Raw genomic sequence first — 17362 nt, 5'->3', positions numbered from 1 at the left:
ATCCACTGCGTCCAGTCCTGAACAATCTTAGTAGCCTGCAAAGATTCTTCCCATCAAATGCAGCGAAAATATTTAACTCACTACACATAGATGCCGAAAAACTGTGTGAGGATGCAACATACCGGAAAGAGATCTTCCAGGATTCGTACAGACTTACCGAAATATGAATCGGCTGCAAAGTACCAAAGAATTTAGAGTAAAAGAGAAACTTTCTGCTTTCAGAACAATAATAATTTGTTGACTGTAAAAATATACCTTCTGTAACAGTTATGTAAATATGTAATTTATAGATGGAATTATTAGTGAATTGTAAATATATCAGTTGTATAATGTATGTACAGAATCATCAATGTGTAAATACTGTATATATATTAAACATAAAATGTGTATATAATATTTCGGGACGAGACTACGTGTTCAGTATATGTAACCCACTGCACGTAGTATCTCGTACCCTGATATGTACTTAGCACCCTCCTGGCACTTTGCCGTCCCGGGGTGGTTTCCTTATGGAAATAAACGGATAATAATAATAAAAAAAAAAATAAATATCTGATTTATAATTATCTAGAATATAGAATAATTGAGTTATTGATTACTCGCAAAGGCTTTTACTACTGTAAACTGGTAAGAACATAATACCGTGGCAATTGAAACATACCTTCTGCTTAAACACACACACAAGTGGGAGTTTCACCATATTTACATAAACACAAATATTTACAGCCAAGCAACGTACAGCATTTGAAACAACAGGAATGACCGCGATACAGCCAAATAAAAAATTTGAAAGTTCAATTTTCCCGCAGTCGTCTTCTTCTGTGGGGATTAGAGTTATGTACGTAGGGCAAACCTGACATCTATTTCCTGATGAGGTCGGGTTTCCTAAAGCCCAGTGGCTTGTGTCTGGCCGAACAAGGTGCTGAAACTGTATCCTTACATCTGTATTTGCGAGTAAGAGTTTCTGAGAACTTCCTTTCTGTAGGATTTGCAAGTGCAGAGCTTTTCAGGATTGATGTTGAGGTTGTTGAATAGCTGGATGGTGTTTGCTGGAAAGAATCTTCCGAGGCTATCCAACTGCGTAAATGCCGCTTTCAGTTGTGGTTCTTTATCTGCAACTCGTCTTGATTTTTCGCCGGGTATTTCTATCCACTCTCGGGCTTTCGGTGCATCCAGCCGTCCTTCCCGTTAAAAGCTGAGCGAGGGTCATTATGTTCCTTGACGTGATTATTTGTCTCCAGGGTGTGACCTCTAAATTGGAGTATAGTATAGCTCTTGAGATGGTAAAAGGTTTAGCTGAAATTCTGTTCAGCCATCTCAAGAGCCAGTATTCGAGTCCTAGAAAGGCTTTGATACTGCATTCGGGAGCTGAAGACCAGATTTGTGCCGCGTATAGGGGAATAGGAGTAACACATCTGTTGATGTATTGCTTCATCAGACCGGGGTCTCTAATACCGGTGAGCTCCTGCCTGGTTGCCCAAAGCGCCGCGTATGTTTTGTTACGGATGTATGCGAAGTGCGGGCGGAAGGTCAGGCCTTCGTCCCACTTGAGACCAAGATCAATGTGTGACTGAGCCTTTTGGACGAGGATGCCGTTCTCAAATATTGCCATTTTGTTTGGCTTTGTTTTATTTGTGAAAGTCATTTGTGCCGGCTTGGGACAACGAGTGTGCTTTACTCCCTAGTGAAACTTGGCAGAACTGGTTTAAAGATTGGTTTCGGAGGATGGAGAGGTGTATTGAATGTAGAGGAAATTACTTTGAAAAAATTAAATAAACAAAGCTGTATTGCAAAACTTTCCTAGTACCCTTTGTATTCTTGACTTGTAGGGTTTCACTCCCCCATATTGCCATATTTATGAGTTTTACTTTAAATTAATCTCACTTTTCTATAAAATAATATATTTGTAAGATTTTACATGTTACATGGCGTTGAGAGTTAGTTCTGCGGCTTAACGCGGACTTCGGGACACCCCCGGTGGCGTTTGACCTTAAGCGACTTGACATTGACATCTGTGTCTTCATCAGCTGCTGAAAGGACGGCAAATTCAAATCGGCAAACGTGAATAATTCGAAAGGATGGGGGTGAGGTTTAAGGGATCCGAATTATTCTCCGTTTACTTCTCCAAAATCGCTGGTCACGTTTCGACCTAATCTCAGCCCCGCGCCATAATTGAAACGAGTTTCTTTAGCCCCTTTCACGAACTACTCTTCCCCTTCGTTTCACCTCCATCGTCGGTTCATGTCATCATTATCCGCCCGGCCGTAACCGCCCTTTTTAAAGTTCCAGAAGATTGCGTGCAATCTGTTTTTCTCTCCACCGCCTCTGAGATCCCCCATCGTTGCCTCGTTATGTAATTGCACGAACCGTGACACGTTCCCGATGTAGGCGGCAATCGTTTCACACGCCTCTGATGTTTTTCTCCCACGTAGCGAGCGGGGGTCAATGGAACCTCTCCGGCGCTCAACTATTTATAGCCCGGCTCAGACGTCGCGGGTTCGCTCTAACGGGATAAAGAAACGCGTCTCGATTCAGTCGAGGCGAGGGAGACGCACTTGAAATTGATGCTCCCCCCCTTAAATAATAAACAGTCGAGGGATGCTGCGCTGGACGAAGATGCCTCGTGAAGACATTTGAGGAACTGAAATGCGAATGCGCGCATCCCCTGACGAGGAAGAGTTTGAGAGATCGAACAGCGCGAGCGAAGACACAGAGAGAGAGAGAGAGAGGATGAGAGAGAGAGAGAGAGAGAGTACCGCAGCAGCGATGAAGTTTCAGAGGGAGGGCGAAACGCTTCGTGTATTGGGCGTGTGTCGCACATTACAGCGGATGTGAAAGGGCATTATCGTAAACATCATCGAGCACTGCTTGGGGTGCAGCGGCCTTTGTTTACCGTAAGTGTCGTGTGCGCATGCGTCCATTTCTTCTCCGCTGCGTCTGCGGCGCAGTTTTCAGTTTGTGCTTCTGCGGGGGAACCGCCGAAGTGTTCGGCGCGAGGTCATTTCTGAGCATCGCATGACAAGCGATCACCCTCGGAATATAATTTCGCCGTTGTCATTTTCATATGTAAGCGATGTTGTGAGTGTCATGTGCCGCTTCCCTCACGTCACATCAAGAAACATCCTTCAGGCGTCGAACACTGCTCGTCTTATGCTTGACGCCTCCCCTTCCAGGTTCCTCGTTTTAATGAGTGAAGCGCACCGCGCTCGTGTCACAGGGAAGCCTCCCCCTTTCCACCCAGCCGTAGCGAAGCGCGTGGGAAGAACTCCAGATTTTCGGGGTTCTGCTCGAAGAATGAGGCAAATTTTGGTTCGGGTACAGTTTACATCACGTGACACGTCCGAGGGGATCACAATCCGACACTTCCACGACGATGATCAGTACACGTGGTGTGCGGGTTACGGAATGGTAGTTCTCTTATTTCGCGTCAGAACCTGTCACCCGATGCGTACGGTCCCTGCACCCCGTTTACTTCCAAAACACGGAGCATTACGATGACCTGTGCTCATACGAAGTGGTCGCAGAATTTTAGCCTGCGGACTTTCGTCAGCAGTGGGGGGGGAGGCGTCGTCCGAAGTTACAGGTGCACAAGGTATAGTTGCAGTCGTAACCTCGTCGTTGATGTTCCTCGACAGGCTTCATAGATTCGTCTTGGCCATCCTGTGCTGTGCTCAAATATCACGCGCGTATTTTGTTCTTATAAAACACACACACACAATCGTAGAGAAGTAAATGGCCAAGTGGATTTGTTTTTTTTTTTAATTTCAAACTGCCAGTCAGCATCCATTCACTGTCTAACTCCAACCTCACCAAACCAATTTTTCCTCATCATCATCAGCCGTTTTAAATCCACTGCAGGATGAAGGCCTCTCCAGCAACTTTCCAGTTCCTTTTGTTTTGTGCAATGGCCACCCATTTAATACCCACAAACTCGTGAATTTCATCTATCCATCTCCACCTTTGTTTTCCAGATTTTCTTCTAGCTTCTCTTGGGTACCATTCTGTTATTTTCTTAGTCCATCTGTCATCATTCCTTAGAGCTATGTGTCCTGCCCAACTCCATTTTAATTCTTTGGTTTTGATAAGAATGTCCTTTACTTAAGTTTTCTGATTTCCAATAAAATTCGTTCCATTCTCAGCTTCTCTTCCATTCTTTTGGTGAGTGCCCAAGTTTCACTTCAATAAGTCAGGGTGGGGAGTATACATTGGTTCATTATTTTACGTTTCAGACAAACTGGGATATTGCTCTTCAGTATGTGACTATATTTCCTGAATGCTATCCATCCAAAATGTATTCTTCTCTTTTTAATTCCAGCCAATGACTTGTCCCAGATTTTTCACTCAATCATCCCTGGACTTCTGAACGACCTTCCTTCACAGTGTTTCCCAAAAGTACGCAACCTCCAGTGGAAATGTCAACGAGCATCTTCTTTTCTGAAAACTGAACCTGTACTAAGGTTAGTTTCAATCGTCTTTCGTGTTGCGTACCAGAGGTTGTTTACGTTGGCCTCAAATCCGTCCTCAGTCTTACGCTGCCAATGAGCATGCGCTGATACTCCCGAAGTGTTTCGGGGGATTACCAAAAGCATTCGCTGTTTTCAATTAACCGATCGTCATTCCGCAAGCGACGATACCAACCATCCCCCCCCCTTGTCCGGCTTGTCACAAGGCGCATGCAACATCCGTAATGAGAGCTCGTTCCTGTGACGCGCGCTCTACGATGCCGCCGTGCGATCTTGAAAACGGAGGGAAAGAAAGAAACGTCGCCTTCAGCGGAGGTCTTTTCTTCCTCCTCCCCGCCGCGCGAGCAATCTTCTCGCGACATTCTGGAGAGACGAACAAAACACGCAATCCAATCAGGCGCCTTCGTCCTCTTGTTTGCGCTCCCACTCCAATATTAAAGTTCGGTTCCGGGTTGGCACCCTCCGGCTGAAGCCTGATTATCGCCACTGCCATTTGGCGGCGCCGAGCTTTGACGCTGTTGACAGACGGCTACTTGACGCCCGTAATCCCGTCACGACAGACACACCTAGGGGCCGCTGTTTGTGTCGGAGCATAACGAGAACGTATCATCCATTAGAGAGAGGCAACCGACACGCGCGAGATCCAACTCCTCCAGGAATGCACCTCAACGCCTAATGCCAAATGAGCGCGGCTAAACCCTCTCAGGACTCGTTTCCTCTTCGGGGACTGGCGAAAAAGAGTGACGACAGGGCGCGCACGCAAGACTAACGGCGACAAGCAAACGAGGAAATATGACACCATCACGTATTTATACGGGACATCGCAGTTGCTTATTTAGGAAACGTACGTCATGCATAGAAGACAATAACGCATCATATATCACGCCCGTATCATATATTAGTACACACTGCCTCCCAATATGCAGTTGGAATCAGTTGACAGTCCGGTATGTCACAGTTTCAAAAAAATTTCTCTATCCACGCTATTTTTTAAATTTTTTTCCATTTTTCTTTAAATTAATAAATACACAAGGGTTTCCGGCAAGGCTCCCGAAACGTTACCTTAATCTGTAGTGATTTAGTTAATAGTTAAATAAACTATCTTAATATTCACTTGGAATAAGATCGGTCATTACAGAAATCTAGATTCCATTGACAACCACCATGCAATGTCCTTCTACGACTATGAAACTTAATCTCTTAAAACCTTGTTTAATTACCGCATCTATACGAATAATGAATATGTGATGGTAGATGGCGCTCTGCCTTCTAACTTCTCCACCAATGTTGGTGTTCCCCAAGATTCTGTTCTTTCTCCATCCCGAAATCCTATCCATAGTTTTGCCGATGGTAGCACATTGCATTCCACCTTCCAGTCTGAGAAACCTTGCCCTGTTTAAACAGCTTCAACTTCTCGAATATCTACTACCAATTCCTTACCAAATGCTGATCTTCAGGTAAATCTCCAGTGGGGCCAAAGTAACTCGGTTAATTCCAATTCTTCTGAAACTGAGTCCTGTCTTATATTTCACAAAAAGAATTCTTCTGCTCCTATGCTTATCTTCCACAGTTTTCTGGTTTCTAGGCAAAGTCATATCTCTGTTGGGGATTACCTGACTTCTAATCTCTGTTGGCAATAAGCACATCATAAATATTGCTTCCACTTCATCTGAACCTGAGATTCTCTCTTCTTCTAAACAACTACACTCTGTACAAATCTCAAATCCTCCCTGCCATGGAATATTGTTCTGATCCTCTCTCACGCTTCTAGGTTCCATTGAAAAGACGGTTTGGCGCATTATGGCCCCAGTTGCTGATGCGCCATTAAAACCTAAACAACCAACCAACAACTAATCAAAAGACGCCCGTCAGATTTTCTGTGTTTTGTTATTTTATTTTTTTATTTATTAATCACAACATCAACAACAACAGCATAAAGCCTTACATTTGTGATTTACATTTTGCTTTGCAATTGTCACTTATAAATACAAAACATACACAATCTTCAATAAATAAAATTTCGTTTTTAATACTGATTTTGCCAAAAACAAAGATATCAATATTGTTTTCATTAAGAAATGCTGTGGGTCTATTAAAATATTCACATTTAAGATGATTTGTTCTAAATTCGGTGATGAGAAATAAATTATGTTCCCTCAAAGGCCTGAGTGGACAGTTAAATTAATATAAAATAGGAGCATCAATTTTTCTATCTCTCATAAAGTCTGTCCCATCTCTGTCTCTACCTTTTGAGACGATTTTCGCTACATGCCTTTTCTGTAGACACTTGCATGCACACCGTTCTTCTCAAATGGCATCTACGATTGCTCCATTCTCCTCCGAATGCGTGCCAAAACCAGTCAACATCCGTTTACTGTCCAACTTCAACCTCACGAAACGAACTTTTCTTCTTCCTCATTTATCCTTTCATTTCTGTTTTCTGGAACAATCGTCCTACTCGTGTATTTCCAGAAAATTACAAACTACAGAAATTCAAGTCTTCATTTCAACAAATACCTTTTTGTCTTCTCAACCTTCGATCCACGTGCTTTTCATTTTTCATATGAAAATAATAGCAAATGAGCAACTGGAAGAAAATACTACTCCAAAATCTTTAACTACATTGGCAGCAAATGATTATTTGCGTGTATGAAAGACAAGCAGAAAATAATTCGGAAGACTCATTCCTCCAAACTAGTTAATTTACAAAATTTGGGCTTCAAAATGGCTTTCTGTTGCCACTCCCTAACGTTCCAAAAGTGTTTAGTTCCTTTAAGCTTAGTGTCACCAGCATTCATATTTCCACTGAAGACGATAACCAATAGGCGTAAGTTAAACCACGTGAAGCAGATTCAAACCGAAGAGGCTCTTGATTGGAACAATTGGCTATCAACTCCATATAACACAATCGTCGGCGAACGGTTCTAGCACTTTTCAGATTTGGTTTGGTTTGATGTTTGACTCAAAGTGCGGTTCCCAACTGGTGGTTCGCGAAAGTGTTCCAGGGGTTCCCACTATAAATTCTGTAATGGCGTCTGCTTAGCTTTACATATTGTAAACTACAAAATATAAGTAATAATAAACAATAAAATTTAATAAAAAGTAAAGAATTGCCAAAGAAAGAAACCACATCTCCAACATTTTCTTATAATTACGTACTTTATATTTTATAGCGTATCATATTAAATAAATATGTTTCCCATATTAAATTTTTGTTTCATTCTCAAGGACCATTGTTATGTGTAGGTTTTATGAACTGGCTGGAGATGAGCAACTTTCCAAGCAGAAGGAAAAACAGCTTTGGAATAAGAAAGTGCAAAAAGACCACAAAAATATCCTGAAGTGACAACAGAACCATCTGGTTTTGAAAGAGGTGGGAGAAGAGATGGGCAAAAGTTGCGGCCAATAGCTTTGGCAAGAGACCAAGAATGCTCGGCTACCATTAGGGCAAGAAGCAAGTTTTTCACTCTCAGCCTGTTCGAAGGCTAGTTTGGACTGATCATTAACTGCTTTACAAAGTATAAATAATACTCATTAATATTTTTTTTATTATTGCGCAATTTCGCTTATAAAAACGTAGTACTGGAAATATTTTATAATAAAAATTCAGAAATATTATACGATTTCAGAGAATATAGGCTTAGTGGTTCGCTTTAAAAATATTATGTTGAAAGGAGTTCGCGAGTCAAAAAAAGGTTGGGAACCCGTCTGGCTTAGACCATATTGCGCATTTTTGGGGGGTTTGACTTATTGATAGCTTATTTACTGACATAATATATACAAATATATTGTGCTTGTACATATTATGTCTGTAAATTGCGTGTGCGTTCTGTGGTCGATTTTGCCTGTTTGCCGAACGAAAAATCCGAGCAGTGTTTTTGAAGAAGAAAGAGGGAAACAGAAACATGCTACCCTCGTCTGAGACCGACTAACTCAGCCTCCTCTTAATCCTTGTGAAAACGACACGTAAAGCTTCCTGATGTCACCAACGCCCGGCTTTTCCACCAGGTGTGGGGAAGCGGCGATTCTACCGGCTGTAGTACCGCTAGGACACTTTTTACATGACTATCCCTCTTGCTCCATTCACTTTTAACAATGACGAAAGTATCTGCCTGAGGATTTGGCACAACGTGTTTTTGCAAGAGGAAGTTGCTCAGCCTGGAATACTGGGTGCTCCGGTGGTATTATATGATTGCCGGGAAGCCCTTTACAACATCAAAAGCCATACTATATGCAAACTTGAGAGTAACTCCATGGATACAGATCCATGGAGTCTGCATTCTTGCACAACTTCTGACTGGGAGTTTAGATGCCTCTCAAATTGAAAATCGTGTGGTCACGCCCAGTCTTGGAGTCCGGTTCCACTATCATCAATATCTCCGCAGCGCTCTCCATCACACGGACGGATTAAGGTGCCTGTTTCCTTCTAATATTCTGGAGCAGTTTATCGACTTCAAAATAACCCGAACAGGTACAGCCATGACAAAACCGACAGGCAGCAGAATTGTACACTAGACTACAAATCTGATGAAGAATGTAATTCAGTAAAGAAGAGATTCAACAGGAAAAAACATTAAGCGCCTTTGAACACTTAGAAATCTGGAATTAATGCTGTTTAGTGTCTTCAAAAGACTTATTGGACTGAGGAAATAACGCTCGACAGAATTATTTTGAGATTCAATTCATATTGTAAATGACTGTATCTATGTTATGATTCTGCTATGTTACTATATAATAAGTTTTGTTGGATGTATGTAAGGACTCCCCCCCCCTAGATAATTTCGGTACAGGGGTGTTTAAAATAATAAATATCGGTGTATTTTTAAGGCATCGTGTACACGATCCTACGTGCATATGCAAAAGAAAAGTAGCACAAGCCGGCGGCCATTTGGCTTTTCAAAGGCTTTGTTGTTGTTGGCCTTTCTTATATTCGCTAGTGCGCATTAATCACGAGTGCTCCCAGGCAGGAAATGGGCCCGCACATTGCATCTCTTCCGCGACTTACACTGTCTCTACTTTAAAAGCTCCTATGACTGGAAAGAGAACGAGGTCTGTAATCTCCTGCTGTCACAAGAGAGGGATTTCTCTTCGGCGCCTAGACGTGCCCCGACACCCCGCAAATGAAGTATTTGGGGGTGATTTGTAGTCTCGCGGGTGATCTCGACGTGAGGTGGAACTTAATGGAAGTCTGTTTGAAACATTTCTGTGCCTTTCACAGATTTCTAACCACTCTCCCTCTTCGAATGTCTACGCGGGTAGTGCAGTGGTTATAATCACTGTCCTCCTCACACTGGGTGGAAAGATGCCCGTGTTCGAATCCCGGGTTCTATATAACAAGATATTACACACCCATTTCCCCCCCCCCCCACCCATGCTTCAAAGATCTGGTCCTCTGCACGGATATGCAATCAAGAAAAGATAGTTGGCGGCATCGAATATTGGATCTTAAGATGGCTAAACCGACTAGGAGAGATGCTGTCCATTAAATCCCGAAAGACATTACACACTGGTACTGTTTCTGCTAATTGCACAGTCCCATTTACAACGAATAGCATGAGGGATCCGAAATGGTGATGTGATCAGAACACATTGCAGACCTTGTTGCGCTGGCACTCAGAGGACACTATCAATATTCTGTCTGCTAGAAATGGCGAATGAGAGGTTGCCGAGAGGCAGTGGGGAAGAGAAGGCAAGATGGAATAGTTGGTATCTGTTTCTGGTAGATTGGATCTTTGAAAAATCTTTCGTGGTAAGCATCCACAACGGAGTTTCCAAAGCCGGGGAAGATCAGTTATCTGATTCGGAATGGTTTTGTCCATAGGATGCAGTCCTTCATTAGGATCAGTCGTCCCCGAGGAAGAGACTCCACTTGAATAAATTTCATTTATTTGGGTGAGTAAATACCTCTCTATCACTTCAACAATCGCAGATTTCTGATTTTGGTTTGAAGTTTAGAAATTCAAGGCAAGAATATTTTTTCAAATTCCACATGGAGTTTTATTTATTTTATCTGTTTATTAAAATCACCTGACACAGCCATAAAGCCTGGAGGTACATCATAAATTCTTCCTACTTTAGAATACATAAAAACAAATGACAGCTGGGGAAAGCAGTGGACACTAAATTTGGAAGACATTTAAAGGTCTGAAAAAGATAAGCCCATTCCGTTCTTTTTTACATTACAGTTTTTTATGCTTTGTTTCAGGTCTGGTACTGCTTCTGCTGTTTACATCTGTAAATTTAAGTTTTGCAGAATTCTTTTCTATTAAATTCATTAATTTACTCCTTCTCAGGCATAAAGAAACCAAGGTAATAGTTATTAGCTTTACTTTATTTTTTAGATCTTTGAGAGTCCTTCAAACGTCGTGTTCCCATTTTTTTTTTTTTTTTTCCAGACAAGTGTTGACGAACAGCCAGGTCCACCTCATTCCCTGTTGTAACTTCATAACCGCTTTCCTGAGGTCGCGTCTTCCTGACCTTCATTCTTGATATCTCGAGGCGCGCATATTTCATTACATAACTTTGAACGTTTCTTCAAATAACCCCTTTCTATTCCCTTTGTCCCCGTTACTTCTTTAAATTTAATTCCACGTTTTCTTTATTGTTTCTTCTCTTGACATCTGATATTCTGATTAATTTGCCACTTAAGTTTGGTGCACCATCTTGTCCTTTGCTAAGTTTTGCGAGGGTATTTAAGCGAATTTATTTCTTGAACCTTGTTTCTAGGACTTAAGTTGAGCGAGGTTCATGCATAACATCGACTTCGACCTGGTGTTCGGGATCAGGTTAGTCGATGACCACTTTCTATCGGATAAAGGGCTTCGTCAGACCTGGCCTTTTTACAAAACTTTATCCGGTTGAAGTCTTCAGTAGCATTTCAAGCAGTTTCCTTTAATATGGAGTTTGTTACAGTTTCTTGCGTTATAATTGGTCCATCATATCTGGAACAGTAAATCTAATTGATCTACTGAAACATAAGAAATAAATTGAGTTGGATAATGCTCCAGATTGTAAAAATTAAAAGAAATGTTTGTATATGAAATGTCCTAAATGAGTCTCTTCACGGCTCTGTGAATGGAAAGTATTGATTAACCAAATTAGGACTACTATGACGTGTCAAAATATAGTTGAATGCAAGAAAGCAGTTTTAAAATTGTATGCTTAGACTTTAGCAAAGCATTTGACCTGGTTCCACACGGCAGATTGCTTAAAAAGTTGGGGTGTATTGGGATTACGGGAAAGATTCTGATACGAATTCAGGGATGGCTGTAGGACAAGAGATAGATGGGTTTTATAACATCTCAAAATAGCTCTAGGCTCTTGGGATGAAAGAGGAAAGTTTTAACTTTGAGGATACATCTCTGGAATTTCGTTAGGCGTTTGTTGAGAATTTTTTTTCCATAATTGGTTTGATTACTCCTGTAATCCTTTCATGCGAAAGGAAACTGGAGTTGAACTAGATTCGTGGCTTTTATTTCCACAGCTCACCAGAGAGACAACTGGTGTTGCAAAAGTAGCCACTGTCGGAGTCTTCTGGGCATTCACCATAGCGAATGTGTCGCTCACAGCGGGGGGGGGGGGGGAGGTGAATCTATCTGCGAGTTCAGCCGTTACTTCTCGTCGGGTGTGGATGCGAACGTTACCATGGTAACTGCGATCTTTGGAAATGGTCCAGGAGAGAGAGAGAGAGAGAGAGAGAGAGAGAGAGAGAGAGAGAGAGAGAGAGAGAGAGAGTGTTTCTATTCCCGATGATACTCACCCGCAGCTGTTCGTCCCGTGAATCTTTGAAATTTCAGTAACCACCACCCCGTAAGTGTCACGGTATAATTATCCACACACACGCAGATACAACCCCAGGGGGTTGTTTAACGCCTCGTTCTAAACCTCCCTCGCAAATAGGATTAGACACAAATGCAAGCGCGTCTTACCGGCCCCGTGCCAGCTCCACGGACGCTATAAATATCGCTTCGTTGTCTAGCAACCGTAAGAAACGAGGCGAGACGTCACAAAACTTGCTGATTTGAATTCTTCTCGCAGCCTTCTGTCACTGTTTGGGAAACCATGGAAACGGCCCCTGCTTGACGCAGCTGTTCCATTACGATAGGGGATGGAAGGGGGATGCTAGGAACGTGCCATTAAAAGAAAGGGTGATTGTTTACGGGGGAGAGAACACTGTCGTCTGGTAGTGTATCACACTCGAAAATTGCTCATCTCGAAAAATGTTAAATGACGTCATATTTCCTTTGCGACGTCATCAAAATGTTGCGCGTCACGTCTGATTTAAAATAAACTCTAGTCGATCTCACTTGAAAGAAACTTTCCGATTTGCCCTTTTTCGCTACTCAACCCCGCTTTCGTTTTTTTACAGGTGATGCGTCTAGAACGGTGACACGCCCCTTGGTGGAGAACGTTCCCCGAAGAATGAGTCCGCCGCTCGTGGTCCGGCACCTCCACAGATCTGGCCGTTCCCATTTGGCTGCCATTCAGAATGGCATCCAAACTTTACTTCGCATCGCGGTGCTCCTGTCCGCCCAGCAGAGATTCGGCCCTTTACGGGGGCTGGTTGTGTGCGCGCACGAAAATCCCAGCATCTACAAAATTGGGGCAGTTCTCACTGCGGGCGACAAGATTGCCTACTTCATGCAAGCCATCGAAGACGTGAATGCCGAACGCAACATCCTACCGCCAGGGGTCACTTTGCAAGCCGTCCCGGTGCCCATGGACAGAAACCCCATTCGGACAGCACAGAGCGTCTGCGAGAATCTCATATCTACTCAGGTAAGGAATTCACCAATTTTCAATCCATTGTCTTTTTGATTATTCTCCACTCATTAAAACTGTTTGCTCCCGAAATAAGACAATATTTTTATTTATTTTAGATCGTTATTTAGTGGAACGATTAGTTTATAGTGGAATAATCAAAGGCCTTTGATTTTGAAACGAAACTAATAAAGGGATCCAAGTTATGGACTCAACTTGGATCTCTTTCAATTTTCTTAAAGGCCAGGAGCTGTCTGAATACTTTTGGCCATACGGTGTATATTAAAGAATAAGGAATCGAGAGAGAGAGAGAGAGACCACAATAAAATGTAGTCCTTACAGAGCGTTCCAGAATATTTTAATAGTGTTTGACTGATTGAAAAGTGGGTAAGCCTTTTTCGAATTATGACGTCAGTGTCTTTGAGATGTTTTCAGTAACTTCGTAAGAGATCGGTAGTTTTCTTTTTTTTTTTTTACTAATGTGAATAATAAATGTCCTTATAAATGAGGGGACTGCTTCTGGAATAATACATCGATGCAGTTACAGGTGTTAGCAAAGATGAGAATTTTTTTTAAAACAATTACAGGAATGTGGTCAGGACTTGTGAATAAACTTTTCCTTTTTTTCTTAAAGAAGCTAATTATTTTGAATTTCGGCTTTCTCTTTTCATTTTCCGATGAATTTTAGATGAAACATCAAAGTTAGAAATATTGCATTAGTGAGGAATTTTAGCGTGTGGGAGAATTTGCAAAATAATCTGTAAGCAAATCAACTGTTTGTTGGGGATTTAAAGCTTTTTGATGGTTATAATTCTCACGTTCACATATTTCCAAAATAAGTTGAAACCTTTGTTTCCTTAATCAGTTGTTCAGTTATTAATAGTTTTTACTTGTATACATAAGATGAATCCCAATCGTTGTAAGGTTGCCTGATTGGTTAGTAATGAGGAACGGACGCGAACTTCTTTCTGCATCAGCTAAAAATAAATAAATAAAAAAACCCAAAATAAAAAACAGAACATTAATACTATTCACATTCCCTTTTTCACAAGAAAATCATCTAATTCTACTTCAGATTTAGTCAGATTCACTCCCAAGTTGGAAAGCAGCTTATATATTTCAACGTTGGACAACTCGTTCCCCGCAGATGGTAGTGGAAGGTACGTATAGAAAAGCGGAGGACCAAACAGAGAGATCCGCCAAAGAAACGGAAGTTATAGAAGAACAAGGCTTAAAGACATAAGAGTAAGTGGAAAAATACACATCTTTCAGGAGAAATTTCCTTGAGAAATCCCATCCCAACATAGGAGTAGCAGCAGCAGCATTCGAAGATCTTCTTCAGAAAGCCGCAATAATGTGAAAAATCATCCCGCAACCACTTCCAGTCAGGATCAGCAAGTTAAAGTTATCTCCATGGTCCCATCCTCTAGAGGGAATGAAGAAGGTTGATGTACCACAACAAACCGGAATTAGCAAAGTAATTTCCTCTTCCTGGTCCATCCTTTTTGACGAAATACAGAAGGAAGTTGATGGTCTTCAACAAACCAACAATGAGTAGAGTTTAGTCCTCAGTCCATCAGTCACAGGCCCAACAATGACACAGCACTGAATTTAAGATGTGTCGCACAAACGTCAAGATTAAACTTGTTATACAGTTATTCAGATTTCATCCAGTGAACTACTCCACCAAAAAAATCCCAGGAGAATAGTTAGGAATTTTGCATCCCAAGAAATCAATATGCAGTTTATATACAAATACACAAGCCAATCAACACAGTTTATCCAAATAAGTTTTCAGTGTAGGTGAGATTTTAAAACGCCAAGAAATAAGTTTACTTGACGATACTACATAACAGAGATCTATGGAATAACAACCAAGTAAATTTCCGTCTAGCCGTCAATCATTTCTACGTGACAGAATCCAACATGTGAATCACTAGTTAATCAGCCACAAGAGACGACCTAAGTTCCATTCTTCTCTGGAAAGTACGCATAGCGAATAAGTTGAATGCCTTAAAAGCATCTAAGGTTCGAATCAACAGTGCCTTATTATCATTAGAAAAGACACCCTGTAGTTAAACTGCAGTTCATTTCTAAAATTGCTGTATAGGAATATAAATGGCAATCGATAAGAATATGATCAACGTCTTCCTGGAGCCCACAAATACACAATGGAGTGGGCGACAATCCTACTTTATAGAGTTTACTATTCAAACTCCCATGTATAATCAGTAAATAAGTGAGTAAAGTAAAGAACAGCATAGTGGCATGGTATTTAGGGTAAGACACCACCAGCGGTCTCCCAATCTGCGCCATCAGTAATCTTGTGAAGTATACAGAACTCTGTAAATGCCAGAAGTATGTGTGGCATGTTGTATGTACATAGCATTGTGTGTTGGGTTCTGTTGTTTCTCTGGCTTCTTGGCCGCAAGGCCCCCAGTGGGCTTATAACCGCCACTCCACTGGGAGGTGAGCCAGGCTGCCCGTTATTCTCTGGCTAGACTCTACCTGGTTGGCCTAAGCTTCCTAGACGAAGTCCAAGTTAAAAAAGAAAAGAAAGAGAGAAGAAAAAAAAACTGAGCAAGGGCAATAGGAAGATGGAAGGACAAAGAAAAAGGGGGTTCTCCAGATGATTGTTTGTTATTTGGTTTTTAGGAGCATTAGCAACTAAGGCCATATTGCTCCGGGATATGCGGTGATCATTCTCTGACCTTTCCGCATCCTCCGTATTTGGTGGTGACGGGCTCGAACCCCGGTCTAATCAAGAAGCGTGTGCTACGCACTGCTGCTCCTTCCCACCTGGCTACGGAGGCGCCTTCTCCAGATGAGAAAGGCAGGTAAAAAATAAAAGGTTGAACTCCTTTCGCTAATTTCCTCCGTCTCTTGAGCTTCAATTCCGCGGAAACGTCTCAGTAGGTCAAAATAATACTCGGGACTGATAGCGGCACCTCGTTCCAGGAATTCAACTGTGATCACTATTTCTGCACCCAAGAATACGGATGGCATGACCTTTCCAGCAGACTTTTGCACTCTAAACTTTAAGAAGACAGGGGGAAAGAAGAGGGATGCTTCCACTTTAGGTGGAAGCATCCCTCTTCGATTGTTCTTTTTGAATGTTTCGATTGTTATTTTTGTTTCAAGGTCGAAGTGATGTGCGCATGTTTCGTCCATAGCGATATCCTGTCCCCAAAACTGAACTGTATTAGCTTCAAAATGCTGCACAATTTCACGACGACACCTCACTCTTTCCCACTTCCGATCTGCATTCAGTGCTTTAAGGGACGATTTCGAGGAAACCTCTCATTCCTAAAACATTCACTAGAATATCGTGAGCTCGTTCATGGGAGTGAGGAATGTTGTCTCAATGCACTTGCATCTTATTATACGATGCACAATCAGATCATGAATGGCATCCACAAAATTGCATCTACTGACACGGTAACAGGCCACTCAAAGTGACAGTGTTTAAGATGCACACCACTGTGGGGTTCATCTTCAACACTGTCTCGTCCACCCTTAAATTCTACAAGCCAGTTTTTGACCGTGGAGTACGAAGAAGGACAAGATTCTCCTAATGTTAGCGGCATGTTTTCATTAATTTCTTTCGGCCAAATTCATTCCCTTTCAAGCAAAGTACCCAATGACTGCGTGGTGCTTGATTCTCTCAACAGTCACCAACTCCATTCGGCTTCAAGAATACAGTTAAATCTTTCTCTCCCGAATATCCTTAATTCCTCTCCCCAAAACCTCATAAATAATTTACCAGATTTTTCAGGCAAGATTATATCTAAATGCTTACAAAAGTAATTCTTTCGGAAAAGACTGCTTTCCAAACTTCATTTTTCAGCTTCTCCAAAAAAGAGAAAATGTAAATCTCGTACAGAGGGCAGATGGCCTCCAATCCCATGTGAGTACATTGACTTTCTTTTTAGAAACCTCCTCCCATTTCATAAACTAGTTAGGGGAGAGAGGTTTTCCTCCTAAATAGATCATCTCCCTCCTTTATCAAGAATTCTCATTGGTGTCTGATTTGTTATGTCCGACCGATGACCCGTTAATGGTTAAAAGTCATCTTCTGTAGTGCCACATCCTTTCGATTTCCATCGCTCCTAGAAGCACTCCAGGCTATACGAAAGAGT

General features: G+C 41.9%; 1 protein-coding gene across 1 annotated transcript in view; it reads left to right on the top strand.

The window, feature by feature from the left end:
- The window catches only part of LOC150082411 (glutamate [NMDA] receptor subunit 1-like), a 514944-nt gene that overhangs the window by 39659 nt on the left and 457923 nt on the right, over positions 1-17362 (top strand). Inside the window, exon 2 of the mRNA XM_090380513.1 lies at positions 12832-13241. Coding sequence (XP_090236639.1) covers positions 12832-13241 — 410 coding nt within the window. The remainder of the gene's footprint in view (positions 1-12831; positions 13242-17362) is intronic.

Source organism: Mastigoproctus giganteus, chromosome 8 (assembly GCF_048544385.1).
Source record: "Mastigoproctus giganteus isolate SK-2022 chromosome 8, ASM4854438v1, whole genome shotgun sequence".
Taxonomy (NCBI): domain Eukaryota; kingdom Metazoa; phylum Arthropoda; class Arachnida; order Uropygi; family Thelyphonidae; genus Mastigoproctus; species Mastigoproctus giganteus.
Note: the sequence above shows the minus strand (reverse complement) of the source record. Positions and strands in the feature narration are given on the sequence as shown.